At 57.7% G+C, this 13,725-nt stretch overlaps 1 protein-coding gene across 1 annotated transcript in view; it reads left to right on the forward strand.

Moving 5' to 3' along the window:
* Positions 1 to 451: 451 nt before the first annotated feature.
* CPAMD8 (C3 and PZP like alpha-2-macroglobulin domain containing 8) overlaps positions 452 to 13,725 on the forward strand; it is a gene marked incomplete at both ends in the record, with an annotated part of 16,372 nt that continues 3,098 nt past the window's right edge. The window contains 14 exons of the mRNA XM_044440995.1: positions 452 to 512; positions 2,086 to 2,384; positions 3,112 to 3,337; positions 4,795 to 4,971; positions 5,092 to 5,173; positions 5,270 to 5,426; positions 7,070 to 7,144; positions 7,953 to 8,118; positions 8,722 to 8,808; positions 10,728 to 10,864; positions 11,431 to 11,586; positions 12,509 to 12,571; positions 12,667 to 12,866; positions 13,131 to 13,218. Coding sequence (XP_044296930.1) covers positions 452 to 512; positions 2,086 to 2,384; positions 3,112 to 3,337; positions 4,795 to 4,971; positions 5,092 to 5,173; positions 5,270 to 5,426; positions 7,070 to 7,144; positions 7,953 to 8,118; positions 8,722 to 8,808; positions 10,728 to 10,864; positions 11,431 to 11,586; positions 12,509 to 12,571; positions 12,667 to 12,866; positions 13,131 to 13,218 — 1,974 coding nt within the window. The remainder of the gene's footprint in view (positions 513 to 2,085; positions 2,385 to 3,111; positions 3,338 to 4,794; positions 4,972 to 5,091; positions 5,174 to 5,269; positions 5,427 to 7,069; positions 7,145 to 7,952; positions 8,119 to 8,721; positions 8,809 to 10,727; positions 10,865 to 11,430; positions 11,587 to 12,508; positions 12,572 to 12,666; positions 12,867 to 13,130; positions 13,219 to 13,725) is intronic.

Raw genomic sequence — 13,725 nt, forward strand, 5'->3', positions numbered from 1 at the left:
AAAGTTATAGATAGATAGATATAGAAATGTTTTAAATAAAGTTATAGTTAGATAGATATAGAAATGTTTTAAATAAAGTTATAGATAGATAGACAGATATAGAAATGTTTTAAATAAAGTTATAGATAGACAGATATAGAAATGTTTTAAATAAAGTTATAGATAGATATAGAAATGTTTTAAATAAAATTATATATAGATAGAGATAGAAATGTTTTTAAAAAAATTACAGATATAGAAATGTTTTAAATAAAACTATAGATAGATAGAGAAATGTATTAAATAAAATTATAGATAGATAGATAGAGGCTTGGTGCGAATGGGGCGGCATAGAAATGTTTTAAATCCAATTATAGCTAGATAGATAGCTAGATAGATAGATATAGAAATGTTTTAAATAAAATTATAGATAGATTGATTGATTGATTGATTGATAAATAAATGTTTTCCGCTTCCGCAGCCCGAGGGTCTGCCCAGGCAATATACATACAGTGTCTTCTTCTGCCCGAATGGTAAGCGTTTCAGGAGGTTCGTCTGGGCCTGGGGGGGAACCTGGACTTGATGGCCTTCATGGCCCCTTCCAGCTCCTCTAGCCCATGATCCTGATCCAGGGGGTGGACTTGATGGCCTCCATGGCCCCTTCCAGCTCCACAATTCCATGATCCTGATCCAGGGGTTGGACTTGATGGCCTTCATGGCCCCTTCCAGCTCCACGATTCCATGTCCTGATCCAGGGGTAGGACTTGATGGCCTTCATGGCCCCTTCCAGCTCTTGCATTGGGTGATCCAGAGGGTTGGACCTGATGGACTTCATGGCCCCATCCAACTCTACCACTCCATGATTTTAGGATCCATTTTGTAGAAGGCAAGCTGGTGGGTGGAAGTGGAACGTCTTGAGGAGGTGGATTGGAATGGACCTTCTTGAGACGTTGGGATGGAGCTCCTGGAGAAGTTGGCCTGGAGCTCCTGGAGAAGGTGGGATGAAACCTCTTGAGAAGTTGCTTTGGAACATCTTGAGAAGGTGGGATGGAGCTTCTGGAGAAGTTGGCCTGGAGCTCCTTGATAAGTTGGCCTGGAGCTCCTGGAGAAGGTGGGATGGAGCTCCTTGAGAAGTTGGCCTGGAGCTCCTGGAGAAGTTGGCCTGGAGCTCCTGGAGAAGGTGGCCTGGTGCTCCTTGAGAAGGTGGGATGGGATGGACCTTTTTGAGACGTTGGGATGGAGCTTCTGGAGAAGTTGGCCTGGAGCTCCTTGAGAAGTTGGCCTGGAGCTCCTGGAGAAGGTGGGAGGGAACGTCTTGAGAAGGTGGGATGGGATGGATCTTCTTGAGGCGTTGGGATGGAGCTCCTGGAGAAGTTGGCCTGGAGCTCCTTGCGAAGTTGGCCTGGAGCTCCTGGAGAAGTTGGCCTGGAGCTCCTTGCGAAGTTGGCCTGGAGCTCCTTGAGAAGGTGGGATGGAACATTTTGAGAAGATGGGATGGAGCTCCTTGAGAAGTTGGCCTGGAACTCCTTGAGAAGGTGGGATAGAACGTCTTGAGAAGGTGGGATGGAGCTCCTTGAGAAGTTGGCCTGGAGCTCCTTGAGAAGGTGGGATGGAACGTCTTGAGAAGGTGGGATGGAATGTCTTGAGAAGGTGGGATGGAGCTCCTTGAGAAGTTGGCCTGGAGCTCCTGGAGAAGGTGGCCTGGAGCTCCTGGAGAAGGTGGGATGGAACGTCTTGAGAAGGTGGGATGGGATGGACCTTCTTGAGACGTTGGGATGGAGCTTTTGGAGAAGGTGGCATGGAGCTCCTGGAGAAGGTGGGGTGGACCTTCTTGAGTCATTGGAATGGAGCTCCTGGAAAAGTTGGCTTGGAGCTCCTTGACAAGGTGGGGTGGACCTTCTTGAGTCATTGGAATGGAGCTCCTGGAAAAGTTGGCCTGGAGCTCCTTGACAAGGTGGGATGGACCTTCTTGAGTCCTTGGAATGGAGCTCCTTGAGAAGGTGGCCTGGAGCTCCTTGAGAAGGTGGCCTGGAGCTCCGTCAGAAGGTGGCCTGGAGCCCTTGCTGACAACGGGTGGTGGTCGTCTCTCGCTTTCTCTCCGACCAGAGCAAATCCACATTTCCACCCCCAACAAATACGAGTATCAGTACGTGCGGAAACCCACCCGCATGACCCGCTTTGACGTCGCCATCAAGGCCCACCACAGCGCCCACATAGTCCTCTCCTCCGCCCCCCACGATGTGGCCGAGGCCACCGAGATCGTCATCGGCGGGCTGCAGAACACCCGGACGTGGATCTCCGCCGGGAGGATGGGCGACCCCGTGGCCAGCGAGAAGACCTTCGGCATCCTCTCCTGGCACGAGTTCCAGACCTTCTGGATCAGCTGGGCCGATGGACTCATCCAGGTGGGACCTCTGGGCTCCTCCTGGCCTGCCGTTGAGCAGGACCCCCAGGTCCAAAGGGGGGGAGAAGCTCTGGTCCCATCTTCTCGTTCGGCGCGGGGGGGGGGGGGGGAGCTCTGCTTGGATGTCGGGGGTCCTTCCTCGGGAGGATCTGGGCTTGCTTGGGACGCCAAGGGTCCTTCCTTGGGAGATCTGATCTTCTTTGGGATGTCGGGGGTCCTTCCTCGAGAGAAGCCGGGCTTGCTTGGGACCCCGGGGGTCCTTGGAGGATCCGGCCTTGCTTGGGACGCCGGGGGTCATTCCTTGGGAGGATCTGGTCTTCTTTGGGATGCCAGGGATCCTTCCTTGGAGGATCCGGCCTTCTTTGGGATGTCAGGGGTCCTTCCCCGGGAGGATCTGGTCTTCTTTAGGATGTTGGGAGTCCTTCCTCGGGAGGAGCCAGGCTCACTTGGGATGTCGGGGGTCCTTAGGGGGATCCGGCCTTGCTTGGGATGTCGGGGGTCCTTCCTCGGGAGGATCTGGTCTTCTTTGGGATGTCGGGGATCCTTCCTTGGGAGGATCTGGTCTTCTTTGGGACGTCGGGGGTCCTTCCTCAGGAGGACCCAGCCTTCTTTGGGACATCAGGGGTCCTTCCTTGGGAGGATCTGGTCTTCTTTGGACCCGGAAGATCTGGCCTGGCTTCACAGGACGACGGGTCCGCAACTGAGCGCCGGGTCTTCTCCTCCCCCAGGTGGGGCACGGCCCCCCGGCCCCCGGCGAGGCCGTCATCGTGAGCTGGGCCGCCCCCCGGCGGCAGGACCCCAAATACGTGGGCTTCTCCACGGGGTGGGGCTCGGCCGGCGAGTTCAAGATCTGGAGGAAGGAGGAGGCCGAGGAAAACCACAACGAGGCCTTCACCTTGGGGGTGCCCCACAACATGGTGCCGGGCTCCGAGAGGGCCACCGCCTCCGTCATCGGTACCGAATGGGGCGGGGAGAGGGGGGCCCGGGGTGGGGACACCCCCCTGCAGACCCCCAGGGATGGGGAGGGGTGGGGCTCCGGGTGTCCCTCCTGGAGAACGTCTCTTGGGGGGCTGGATGGGAAGCGTCCGCCGCCGAGGGGAGCCGGATTCGGGGCAGCCCCCCAGCTTCCGGAGGCTGGGCTCTCGCCCCCCGGGGGCCCCCCGGATCTGCATCTGCCCCCCAAGGTCTGTCTCCCACAGCTTGGGCTCCCGGGTGATGCTCGGGGGGCCCGGGACCTGCGATTGGCTGTGGGGCGCATCCTGCCAGGGCTCAGGGGACGCCCGTGTGGGGCTGAGACCTGGACTTGGCTGGGGGGCCCATCCTGCCAGGTCTGAGCTGACTCTCCTATGGGGCTGATACCGTGGGTCCCATCCTGCCGGGGTCCCAGGGGACTCTCCTATGGGGCTGATACCTGGACTTAGCTGTGGGTCGCATCCTGCCAGGTCTGAGCTGATTCTTCTATGGGGCTGATACTGTGGGTCGCATCCTGCCGGGGTCCCAGGGGACTCTCCTATGGGGCTGATACCTGGACTTAGCTGTGGGTCGCATCCTGCCAGGTCTGAGCTGACTCTCCTATGGGGCTGATCTGTGGGCCCCATCCTGCCGGGGTCCCAGGGGACTCTCCTATGGGGCTAACGTGGGTCCCATCCTGCCAGGGTCCCAGGGGACTCTCCTATGGGGCTGATACCTGGACTTAGCTGTGGGTCGCATCCTGCCAGGTCTGAGCTGACTCTCCTATGGGGCTGATCTGTGGGCCCCATCCTGCCGGGGTCCCAGGGGACTCTCCTATGGGGCTGATCTGGGGGCCCCATCCTGCCAGGGTCCCAGGGGACTCTCCTATGGGGCTGATACCTGGACTTAGCTGTGGGTCGCATCCTGCCAGGTCTGAGCTGACTCTCCTATGGGGCTGATCTGTGGGCCCCATCCTGCCGGGGTCCCAGGGGACTCTCCTATGGGGCTGATACTGTGGGTCCCATCCTGCCGGGGTCCCAGGGGACTCTCCTATGGGGCTGATACCGAGGGTCCCATCCTGCCGGGGTCCCAGGGGACTCTCCTATGGGGCTGATACCGAGGGTCCCATCCTGCCAGGGTCCCAGGGGACTCCTATGGGGCTGATGCCATGGGTCCCATCCTGCCAGGGTCCCAGGGGACTCTCCTGTGGGGCTGATCTGTGGGCCCCTTCCTGCTGGGGTCCCAGAGGACTCTCCTATGGGGCTGATCTGTGGGCCCCATCCTGCCACATCCTATGGTGCTGATTCCGTGCGTCGCATCCTGTGGTCCAACCCTGCCACTCCCCGTCCCCCCCCAGAGGGGGCCCCCAAGCCCCCCCAGCCCTGCCCCCCCGGTGGCCCCCCCCCCCCCCCACAGAGCTCCGCCCCCCGGCGCTGAGCCCCCTCCCCTCGCCCACCCAGGGGACGTGGTGGGCCCAGCCCTCGGCAACCTGGGCCACCTCCTCCAGCTGCCCCTCGGCTGCGGCGAGCAGAACATGGTGCACTTCGCCCCCAACGTCTTCGTCCTGAAGTACCTTCAGAAGACCCAGCAGCTCGAGCAGGAAGTGGAACGGGAAGCCACGGACTTCCTGCTCCAAGGTACTTCCACCCGGACGTAGTTATGGACCTCCAGGGTCAACCCCCCGGGGGGCGTCCGGATGCGGCCCCCCCGTCTCCGTCCTGGGGGTCCACCCCCACCTTGGCCTGTGTCCTCCTCAGGGTACCAGCGGCAGTTGACCTACAGGAGGCGGGACGGGTCCTACAGCGCCTTCGGGCAGCGGGATTCTTCCGGAAGCATGTGGTACGTGGTGTGAGGGCAGTCAACAGGGACGGAGAGGCCGTCCTGGGGATGATGGGCATGGTGGTGGCATCTCCCCAGCTTCCTTGGTGCCTCCAGGCTCACCGCCTTCGTGCTGAAGTCCTTCGCCCAGGCCAGGGGCTTCATCTACATTGACCCCAAGGAGCTGCTGGCAGCCAAGGAGTGGATCGTCCGGCAGCAGGGGGACGATGGGTCCTTCCCGGCGGTGGGGAGCGTCCTGAACAAGGATATCCAGGTGTGTGGGGTTGGCGCCGTGGTGGCTCCGGAGGGGAGGAGGTGGCGGGAGGCCGGGACATCCGGGTGGGCTTCTGGGGCCCATGGGGGTCGGGGGGAGGAGGAGCCGTCCGGAGGAGGACCCCTGGGGGGGAGCTGGAGAAGGTGGATGCTGGGCCACCTGCAGCTGCGGTGGTGGAGGTCCATCAAGGGGTATCAGGGGAAGGGTCCTCACGGTCGGAGGAAGGTGGCGGGAGGAGGAGTTGCCGGGGAGGTGGTGGTCTCTGGGGGGCCTTCATGGCCCTTCCGAGTCTTCTGTTCCATGATCCCATCATCCACAGTTGGACTCCATGGCCTTCATGGCCCCTTCCAACTCTACTATGATTCTAGGGTTGGACCTGATGGCCTTCGTGGGCCCTCCAACTCCAATATTCCATGATCCCATCATCCACGGTTGGACTCCATGGCCCCTCCAACTCCACTATTCCATGATCCCATCATCCACGGTTGGACTTGATGTCCTCCATGGCCCCTTCCAACTCTACTATGATTCCAGGGTTGGACCTGATGGCCTTCATGGGCCCTCCAACTCCACCATTCCATGATCCCATCATCCACAGTTGGACTTCATAGCCCCGACTCTACTATGGTTCTAGTGTGGGACTTGATGTCCTCCATGACCACCTTCGGCTCCACCATCCCACGATCCCTTCATCCATGGTCGGACCCGATGTCCTCCATGGCCCCTCCAACTCCACCATTCCATGATCCCATCATCCACGGTCAGACCTGATGGCCTCCATGGCCCCTTCCAACTCTACTATGATTCTAGGGTTGGACCTGATGTCCTCCATGACCCAACTCCACCATTCCATGATCCCATCATCCACGGTCGGACCCGATGTCCTCCATGGGCCCTCCAGCTCCATCCCATCATCCACAGTCGGCCCTGATGTCCTCCATGTACCCTCCAACTCCACTATTCCATGATCCCATCATCCACAGTTGGACTCCATGGTCTTCATGGCCCCTTCCAACTCTACTATGATTCTAGGGTTGGACCTGATGTCCTCCATGACCCAACTCCACCATTCCATGATCCCATCATCCACAGTCGGACCTGATGTCCTCCATGGGCCCTCCAGCTCCATCCCATCATCCACAGTCGGCCCTGATGTCCTCCATGTCCCCTCCAACTCCACTATTCCATGATCTCATCATCCACGGTTGGACCTGATGGCCTCCATGGCCCTTTCCAACTCTACTGTGATTCTAGGGTTGGACCTGATGTCCTCTGTGGCCCCTCCAACTCCACTATTCCATGATCCCATCATCCACGGTCAGACCTGATGTCCTCCATGGCCCCTCCAACTCCACCATTCCATGATCCCATCATCCACGGTCAGCCCTGACGTCCACCAGGTCCCCTCCAACTCCCCCCTCCCACGATCCTGATGCCTCCAAGATCTCCCATCTCCGATGGTCCCACGCATGGAGACCCATCCTCCCCAGTCCAGCCCCATCCCCGAGAGGGACCCCACCCCAGAGGACAAGATGGAAGCCCACCCGATGGGACCCCCATCCGGGCCTCGGCAGGGGATGCTGGGACGTGGGGGGCATCTCCCCAGCTTCTGGTGGGTCCCGTAATTTCGTGCTCCGCTCCAGGGGGGGATCCATGGGAGGATCGCGCTGACGGCCTTCGTGGTGGTGGCCCTGCTGGAGGCGGGGGTGAGCTCGGAGGTAAGGGCCCCCCGGGGCCGGTGGGTGGTGGGGGTCCCGCCAGGGGGCCCCCCACGGCTGTGGGAGATGGGTGTCATGGCTCTGGTGGCCTCCGTGGCTCTTCCAGCTCCGTTACCCCATCATCCTGAGCCTGGGGTTGGACTAGATGGCCTTCAAGGGTCTTCCAACTCGTCTATCCCATCATTCTGGTCCAGGGATTGGACTGGATGGCCTTCAAGGGTCTTCCAACTCTTCTATCCCATCATCCTGTGCTTGGGGTTGGACTAGATGGCCTTCAAGGGTCTTCCAACTCTGCTATTCCATCATCCTGATCCAGGACTTGGACTAGATGTCCTCCATGTCCCTCCCAGCCCCACTAACCCATCATCCTGACCCGGGGATTGGCCTGCATGCCCCCCACGTCCCCTCCCAGCTCCACTCTCCCATCCCCCTGATCCAGGGCTTGGCCTGCATGCCCCCCACGTCCCCTCCCAGCCCCACTATCCCATCATCCTGACCCGGGCTTGGCCTGCATGCCCCCCACGCCCCCTCCCTGCCCCACTATCCCATCATCCTGATCCAGGGGGTGGGCTAGATGTCCTCCATGACCCCTCCACCTCCACAATTCCATGCTCCTGATCCAGGGCTTGGACTAGATGTCTCTCAAGGCTCCTCCAGCTCCACAATTCCATCCTCCTGATCCAGGGCTTGGCCTGGATGTCCCTCAAGCCCCCTCCAGCTTCCCTATCCCATCATCCTGCTCCAGGGCTGGGTGCCACATGGGTCTGTGGGTCCGCCCCGGGCTCTGACTGGCGGCCTCCCCCCTCAGGCAGAAAAGGCCTCGGTGGCCCAGGCCCGCCGCTTCCTGGAGTCCGGCGTGCCATCCTCGGGGGATCCGTATACCATCGTCCTGGGCGCCTACGCCCTCACCCTGCTGCACAGCCCGGCAGCCGGGCCGGCCCTGCGGAAGATGAACAGCGCGGCTCTCACGCAAGGTGGGCTGCCCCCCCCGCCCCCCCCGGGTGGAGATCTCCGGGCCCATGTGCCCCTTGTCAGGGCCCCGGGGATCTCCGGGCCCATGTGTCAGGGCCCCGGGCATCACTGCCTGCAAGGGAGGGGGGTTCTGAGATGTGGAGCCGGGGTCAGACTAGATGACCCGGAGGACCCTTCTGCCTCGCTCGGTTTCTGTGTGTCTCTGGGCAGAGCCGGGGTCAGACTAGATAACCCAGAGGTCCCATTTCCCTCCCTCTGTTCCCATGTTCCCCTGAGCAGAGCCGGGGTCAGACTAGATAACCCAGAGGTCCCATTTCCCTCCCTCTGTTCCCATGTTCCTCTGAGCAGAGCCGGGGTCAGACTAGATGCCCCGGAGACCCACCTCCCTCCGTCCCCATGTTCCCCTGAGCAGAGCCGGGGTCAGACTAGATGGCCCGGAGGCCCCTACCGCCTTCCTCCGTTCCCATGTTCCTCTTCGCAGAGCCGGGGTCAGACTAGATGTCTCTGAGGTCCCATACTCCTCGTTCTGTCCCCATGTTCCCCTGAGCAGAGCCGGGGTCAGACTAGCGGACCTCTGGGTGCCCCCTCCTCTTCTTTCCCCACAGACAGCCTCACGCACTGGGGTCTGAGCCGCCCCGCGGCCGCCGACCTGGATGCCTTCCTGGGCTTCGACGACGGGCCCCCCCAGTCAGGTAGCCCCCCAAGCGGCGCCGTGTGGGTCGGATGTGGGGCCGGCCCCCCGGGTGGGGGGTGTGGGGGGGCACCCCTCGGAAATTCGGGGGGGCCGCCCGAAATTCGGGGGGGGGTCCGGGCGGGTTCGGGGCGTCCGGTTGGAGTCGGTTTCCTCTCCTGCCGTCGCTTCCCTTTCGACGGTCCGTTTTCCTGTATTATTATTAGTATTATTAGTATTAATATTTCTATTATTTCTGTTTCTATTATTGCTGAGGATGCCGATTAATTTCGCTTTCCGTCGGTTCGTTCCGTGGCCTCCTTTGGTTTCTAGTTTTCTTATTTCTATATTTTTTTTCTATTATTTTGATGTCTATTTCTATTATTTCTTTTTCTGTTATTCATTATTCCGATTAATTTCTATTATTTCTGATTATTCCAATTAATTTCTATTATTTCGGATTATTCCGATTAATTTCCATTTCCTTTCCTTTCATCATTTCATTCCGCTGCCTCATTTCATTTCTAGTTCTCTTATTTCTATATTGGCGTTTCTGTTATTTCAGTTTCTATGTCTATTATTTCTATTTTTATTTCCTTTATTTCGATTTATTTCTATTTTCTTCCTTTTCATCATTTCATTTCTATTTCTGTTATTTTCCTATTTCAATTTCTATTTCTATATCTAATATTTCTATTTCTATTATTTCTATTTATTTCTATTCCTATTTCCTTTTCATCATTTCATTATTGACAAATAATCCCATCATCCAGTTGAGCCCAATGGCGATCATGGCCCCTTCCAACTCCAGTAATCCATGATCCCATCATCCACGGGTTGGGCTGGATGGCCTCCATGGCCCCTTCCAACTCCACTATCCCATGATCCCATCATCCCTGGGTTGGACTGGATGGCCTCCATGGCCCCTTCCAACTCCAGTATCCCATGATCCCATCATCCACGGGTTGGACTTGATGGCCTCCATGGCCCCTTCCAACTCCACCATCCCATGATCCCATCATCCACGGGTTGGACTGGATGGCCTCCATGGCCCCTTCCAACTCCACTATTCCATGATCCCATCATCCACGGGTTGGCCTTGATGGCCTCCATGGCCCCTTCCAACTCCACTATTTCATGATCCCATCATCCACGGGTTGGCCTTGATGGCCTCCATGGCTCCTCCAACTCTACTCTTCCATGACCCCGATCCCAAGGTTGGCCTAGATGTCCTTCAAGGGTCTCCCAGCTCCACGATCCCATCATCCTGAGCCAGGGGTTGGCCTTGATGTCCTCCATGACCCCCTCCAACTCCTCTATCCCATCATCCTGCTCCAAGGGTTGGCCTTGATGGCCTTCCCAACTCTCCCCTTCCATGAGCCCGATCCCAGGGTTGGACTACATGTCCTTCAAGGGTCTCCAAGCTCCACGATCCCATCATCCTGAGCCAGGGGTCAGCCTAGATGACCTCCATGGCCCCTCCAACTCCAATATTCCATGATCCCATCATCCACTGGCTGGCCTTGATGTCCTCCATGGCCCCTTCCAACTCAACCCTTCCATGATCCCGATCCCAAGGTTGGCCTAGATGTCCTTCAAGGGTCTTCCAGCCCCACGATCCCATCATCCTGACCCAGGGGGTGGACTAGATGTCCTTCAAGGGTCTTCCAACTCCACGATCCCATCATCCTGAGCCAGGGGTCGGCCTGGATGTCCTCCATGACCCCCTCCAACTCCTCTATCCCATCATCCTGCTCCAAGGGTTGGCCTTGATGTCCTCCATGGCCCCTTCCAACTCTACCCTTCCATGATCCCAATCCCAAGGTTGGACTACATGTTCTTCAAGGGTCTCCCGGCTCCTCTATCCCATCATCCTGAGCCAGGGGTTGGTCTGGATGTCCTCTGGGGCCCCCGTCCCATGATGCTCTTCTCCCCTTCCAGCGGCGTCGGCCGAGGTGGAGATGACGGCGTACGCGCTCCTCACCTTGACCCTCCTGGGCGACGTGGCCTCCGCCCTCCCCGTGGTCAAGTGGCTCTCCCAGCAGAGGAACGCCCTGGGGGGCTTCTCCTCCACCCAGGTGGGTGTCCGCCGGGGGCCCAGGATGATGGGATGGGATGGCCGAGCGGGGGACTGCCCACCCGGGGATGGGCCCAGCATGATGGACCTTGGTGGACCTTCTCCAGTTCCTTGATGGGCCCACCATGATGGGCCCACCATGCAGGTTGACCCCTGTGTGGCCCTCCAGGCTCTCCCTCCCCATGGCGGGTGGGCCCAGCACGCTGGGACGGCCCAGGATGAAGGGACCCGTCCACCCTGCGGTGGAGGATGGTGGGCCTCGGTCGACCTTGGTGGACCTTCTCAAGTTCCTTGGTGGACCTTCTCCAGTTCCTTGGACCCAGGCTCTGCCTCCCCACGGCCGGTGGCCCCCGGACGCTGGGACGGCTCAGGACGATGGAACCCGTCCACCCCGTGTGGACAATGGTGGGCCTCGGTAGACCTTGGTGGACCTTCTCCAGTTCCTTGGACCCAGGCTCTGCCTCCCCACGGCCGGTGGCCCCCGGACGCTGGGGCGGCCCAGGACGATGGGACCCGCCCACCCCGCGGTGGACGATGGTGGACCTTCTCCCCTCCCTCGGCCCCCAGGACACCTGCGTGGCCCTCCAGGCCCTGGCCGAGTACGCCATCTTGTCCTACCTCGGCGGGGTCAACCTCACCGTCTCGGTGGCCTCCACCAACCTGGACTACCAGGAGACCTTCGAGCTCAACCGGGCCAACAAGAAGATCCTCCAGAAGGCCGTGGTGAGGGGCCTCCATTTAATTTAAATTTAATTTAAATTAATTTAATTTCGAAATGTAATTTCCTTTAATTTAAGGGAATTTCACAATTGAATTTAATTGAATTGAATTTATCGGAATTTCATAATTTAATTTAATTTACCGGAATTTCATAATTTAATTTAATTTCACGGAATTTCATAATTTAATTTAATTTCACGGAATTTCATAATTGAATTGTATGATTTCAGTTAACGGAAGTTCATAATTTAATTTAAGGGAATTTCATAATTTAATTTCACGGAATTTCATAATTGAATTGTATGATTTCATTTAATGGAAGTTCATAATTTAATTTAATTTACCGGAATTGCTTGATTGGATTTAATTTAATTTAACGGAATTTCAGAATTTAATTTTATAATTTAGTTTAATTTACCAGACTTTCAGAATTTAATTTAATTTACCGGAATTTCAGAATTTAATTTTATAATTTAATTTAATTTTCCGGAATTTCGTAATTGGATTTAATTTAATTTAACAGGATTTCATAATTTAATTTCTTAATTTAATTTAATTAACCGGAATTTTGTAATTTAATTTTATAATTTAATTTACCAGAGTTTCATAATTTAATACAATTTAACATCATTTCATAATTTATGAATTTCAATGAATGTACCGGAATTTCATAATTTAACGTTATTTCGTAATGTATGAAATTCAATTAATGTAGCAGAATTTCATAATTCAATATGATTTGTCATTTCATCATTTATGAAATTCAATCGATTTCATGATTTCATAGAATTCGTTTCGTAATGTCGTTTCATATGAATGTCCGTTCATCAATATTAATGAGATATTAATATTAATGAGGTATTAATATTAATGTTAATGTTAATGAGACATTAATATAGAATTAGCTATATTCCCCCTTCCGCAGATCCCCTCCATTCCCACGGGGCTCTTCGTGAGCGCCAAAGGCGAGGGCTGCTGCCTCCTGCAGGTGAGCTATTGCCCCCGCTCTTGCCCCCGACCCCCCCGACCTCCCCAGAGGGGCACTAACACCCCCCCTTTCTCCCCCCCCACCCCGCCGGGCAGATCGACGTCTCCTACAACGTGCCGGAGCCCCTGGCCAAGCCGGCCTTCCAGCTGCTGGTGGGCCTGAGGGAGCCGGTGGGGGCCCCCCGGTCCAGGCGGGCTGCCCGTGCCCGGAAACACGCCTCGCCGGGGGGGGCCGGCCGGGAGCGGGGCTCCCCCGCCGAGCGGGAGGACCGGGTGACCGTAGAGGCCTGCGTGAGGTGAGGCCGCCGAGGGGGGGGGGGGCGGGCGGGGACGCTGGGCACGGGCTGGGGACGTTGGGCACGGGCCGGCAGCAGCTTTCGACGCAGCGGTGGCCGCTGGGCACGGGCCAGCAGCCGCCACGGTGGCCGGAACGGACCCCCTTCTCTCCCCCGGCCCGCGTCTGGGCACCTCCCATGCGCCACGGGCGCGGGGGCGCATGGGCCCCGGGCCGGGGGGGGCCGCTAACCCGCCTCTCCCCTCCGGATCGACGCCCCCGGAAGGTGGCTGCGCCCCGGATCGTCCAACATGGCCGTGCTGGAGGTGCCCCTGCTCTCCGGCTTCCAGGCCGACGTGGGGAGCCTGGAGCAGGTAAGGCCGGGGGTCGCTGGGGAGCTGGGGGACCGGGCGGGCCGGGGCTGCGGGCCGCGAGGGGGGCTCGTGCGGCGCCCGGGGGGGCGGGGCGGGGCACGGCCCCGGTGCTGTGGGGGGGGCATTTCCCATCCCGTCCTGTGCTTCGCTTTTGTCCCTTCCCTGCTTGTCCGGTCCTGCCCCTTCCCTTCCCTTCCCTTCCAGTCCTTTCTGTTCCCTTCCAGTCCTGCCCCTTCTCTTTCCTTCCTGTTCTACCCCTTCCTTTCCTGTCCAGTCCTGCCCCTTCCCTTCCCTTCCCTTCCAGTCTTGCCCCTTCCCTTCCTGTCCAGTCCTGCCCCTTCCCTTCCTGTTCAGTCCTGCCCTTTCCCTTCCTGTCCAGTCCTGCCCCTTCCCTTCCCATCGAGTCTTGCCCCTTCTCTTTCCTTACTGTTCTACCCCTTCCTTTCTCTTCCTGTCCAGTCCTGCCCCTTCCCTTCCCTTCCCTTCCCTTCCCTTCCCTTCCCTTCC

Source organism: Varanus komodoensis, unplaced genomic scaffold, assembly GCF_004798865.1.
Source record: "Varanus komodoensis strain SLA01 unplaced genomic scaffold, ASM479886v1 scaffold382, whole genome shotgun sequence".
Classification (NCBI taxonomy): Eukaryota; Metazoa; Chordata; class Lepidosauria; order Squamata; family Varanidae; genus Varanus; species Varanus komodoensis.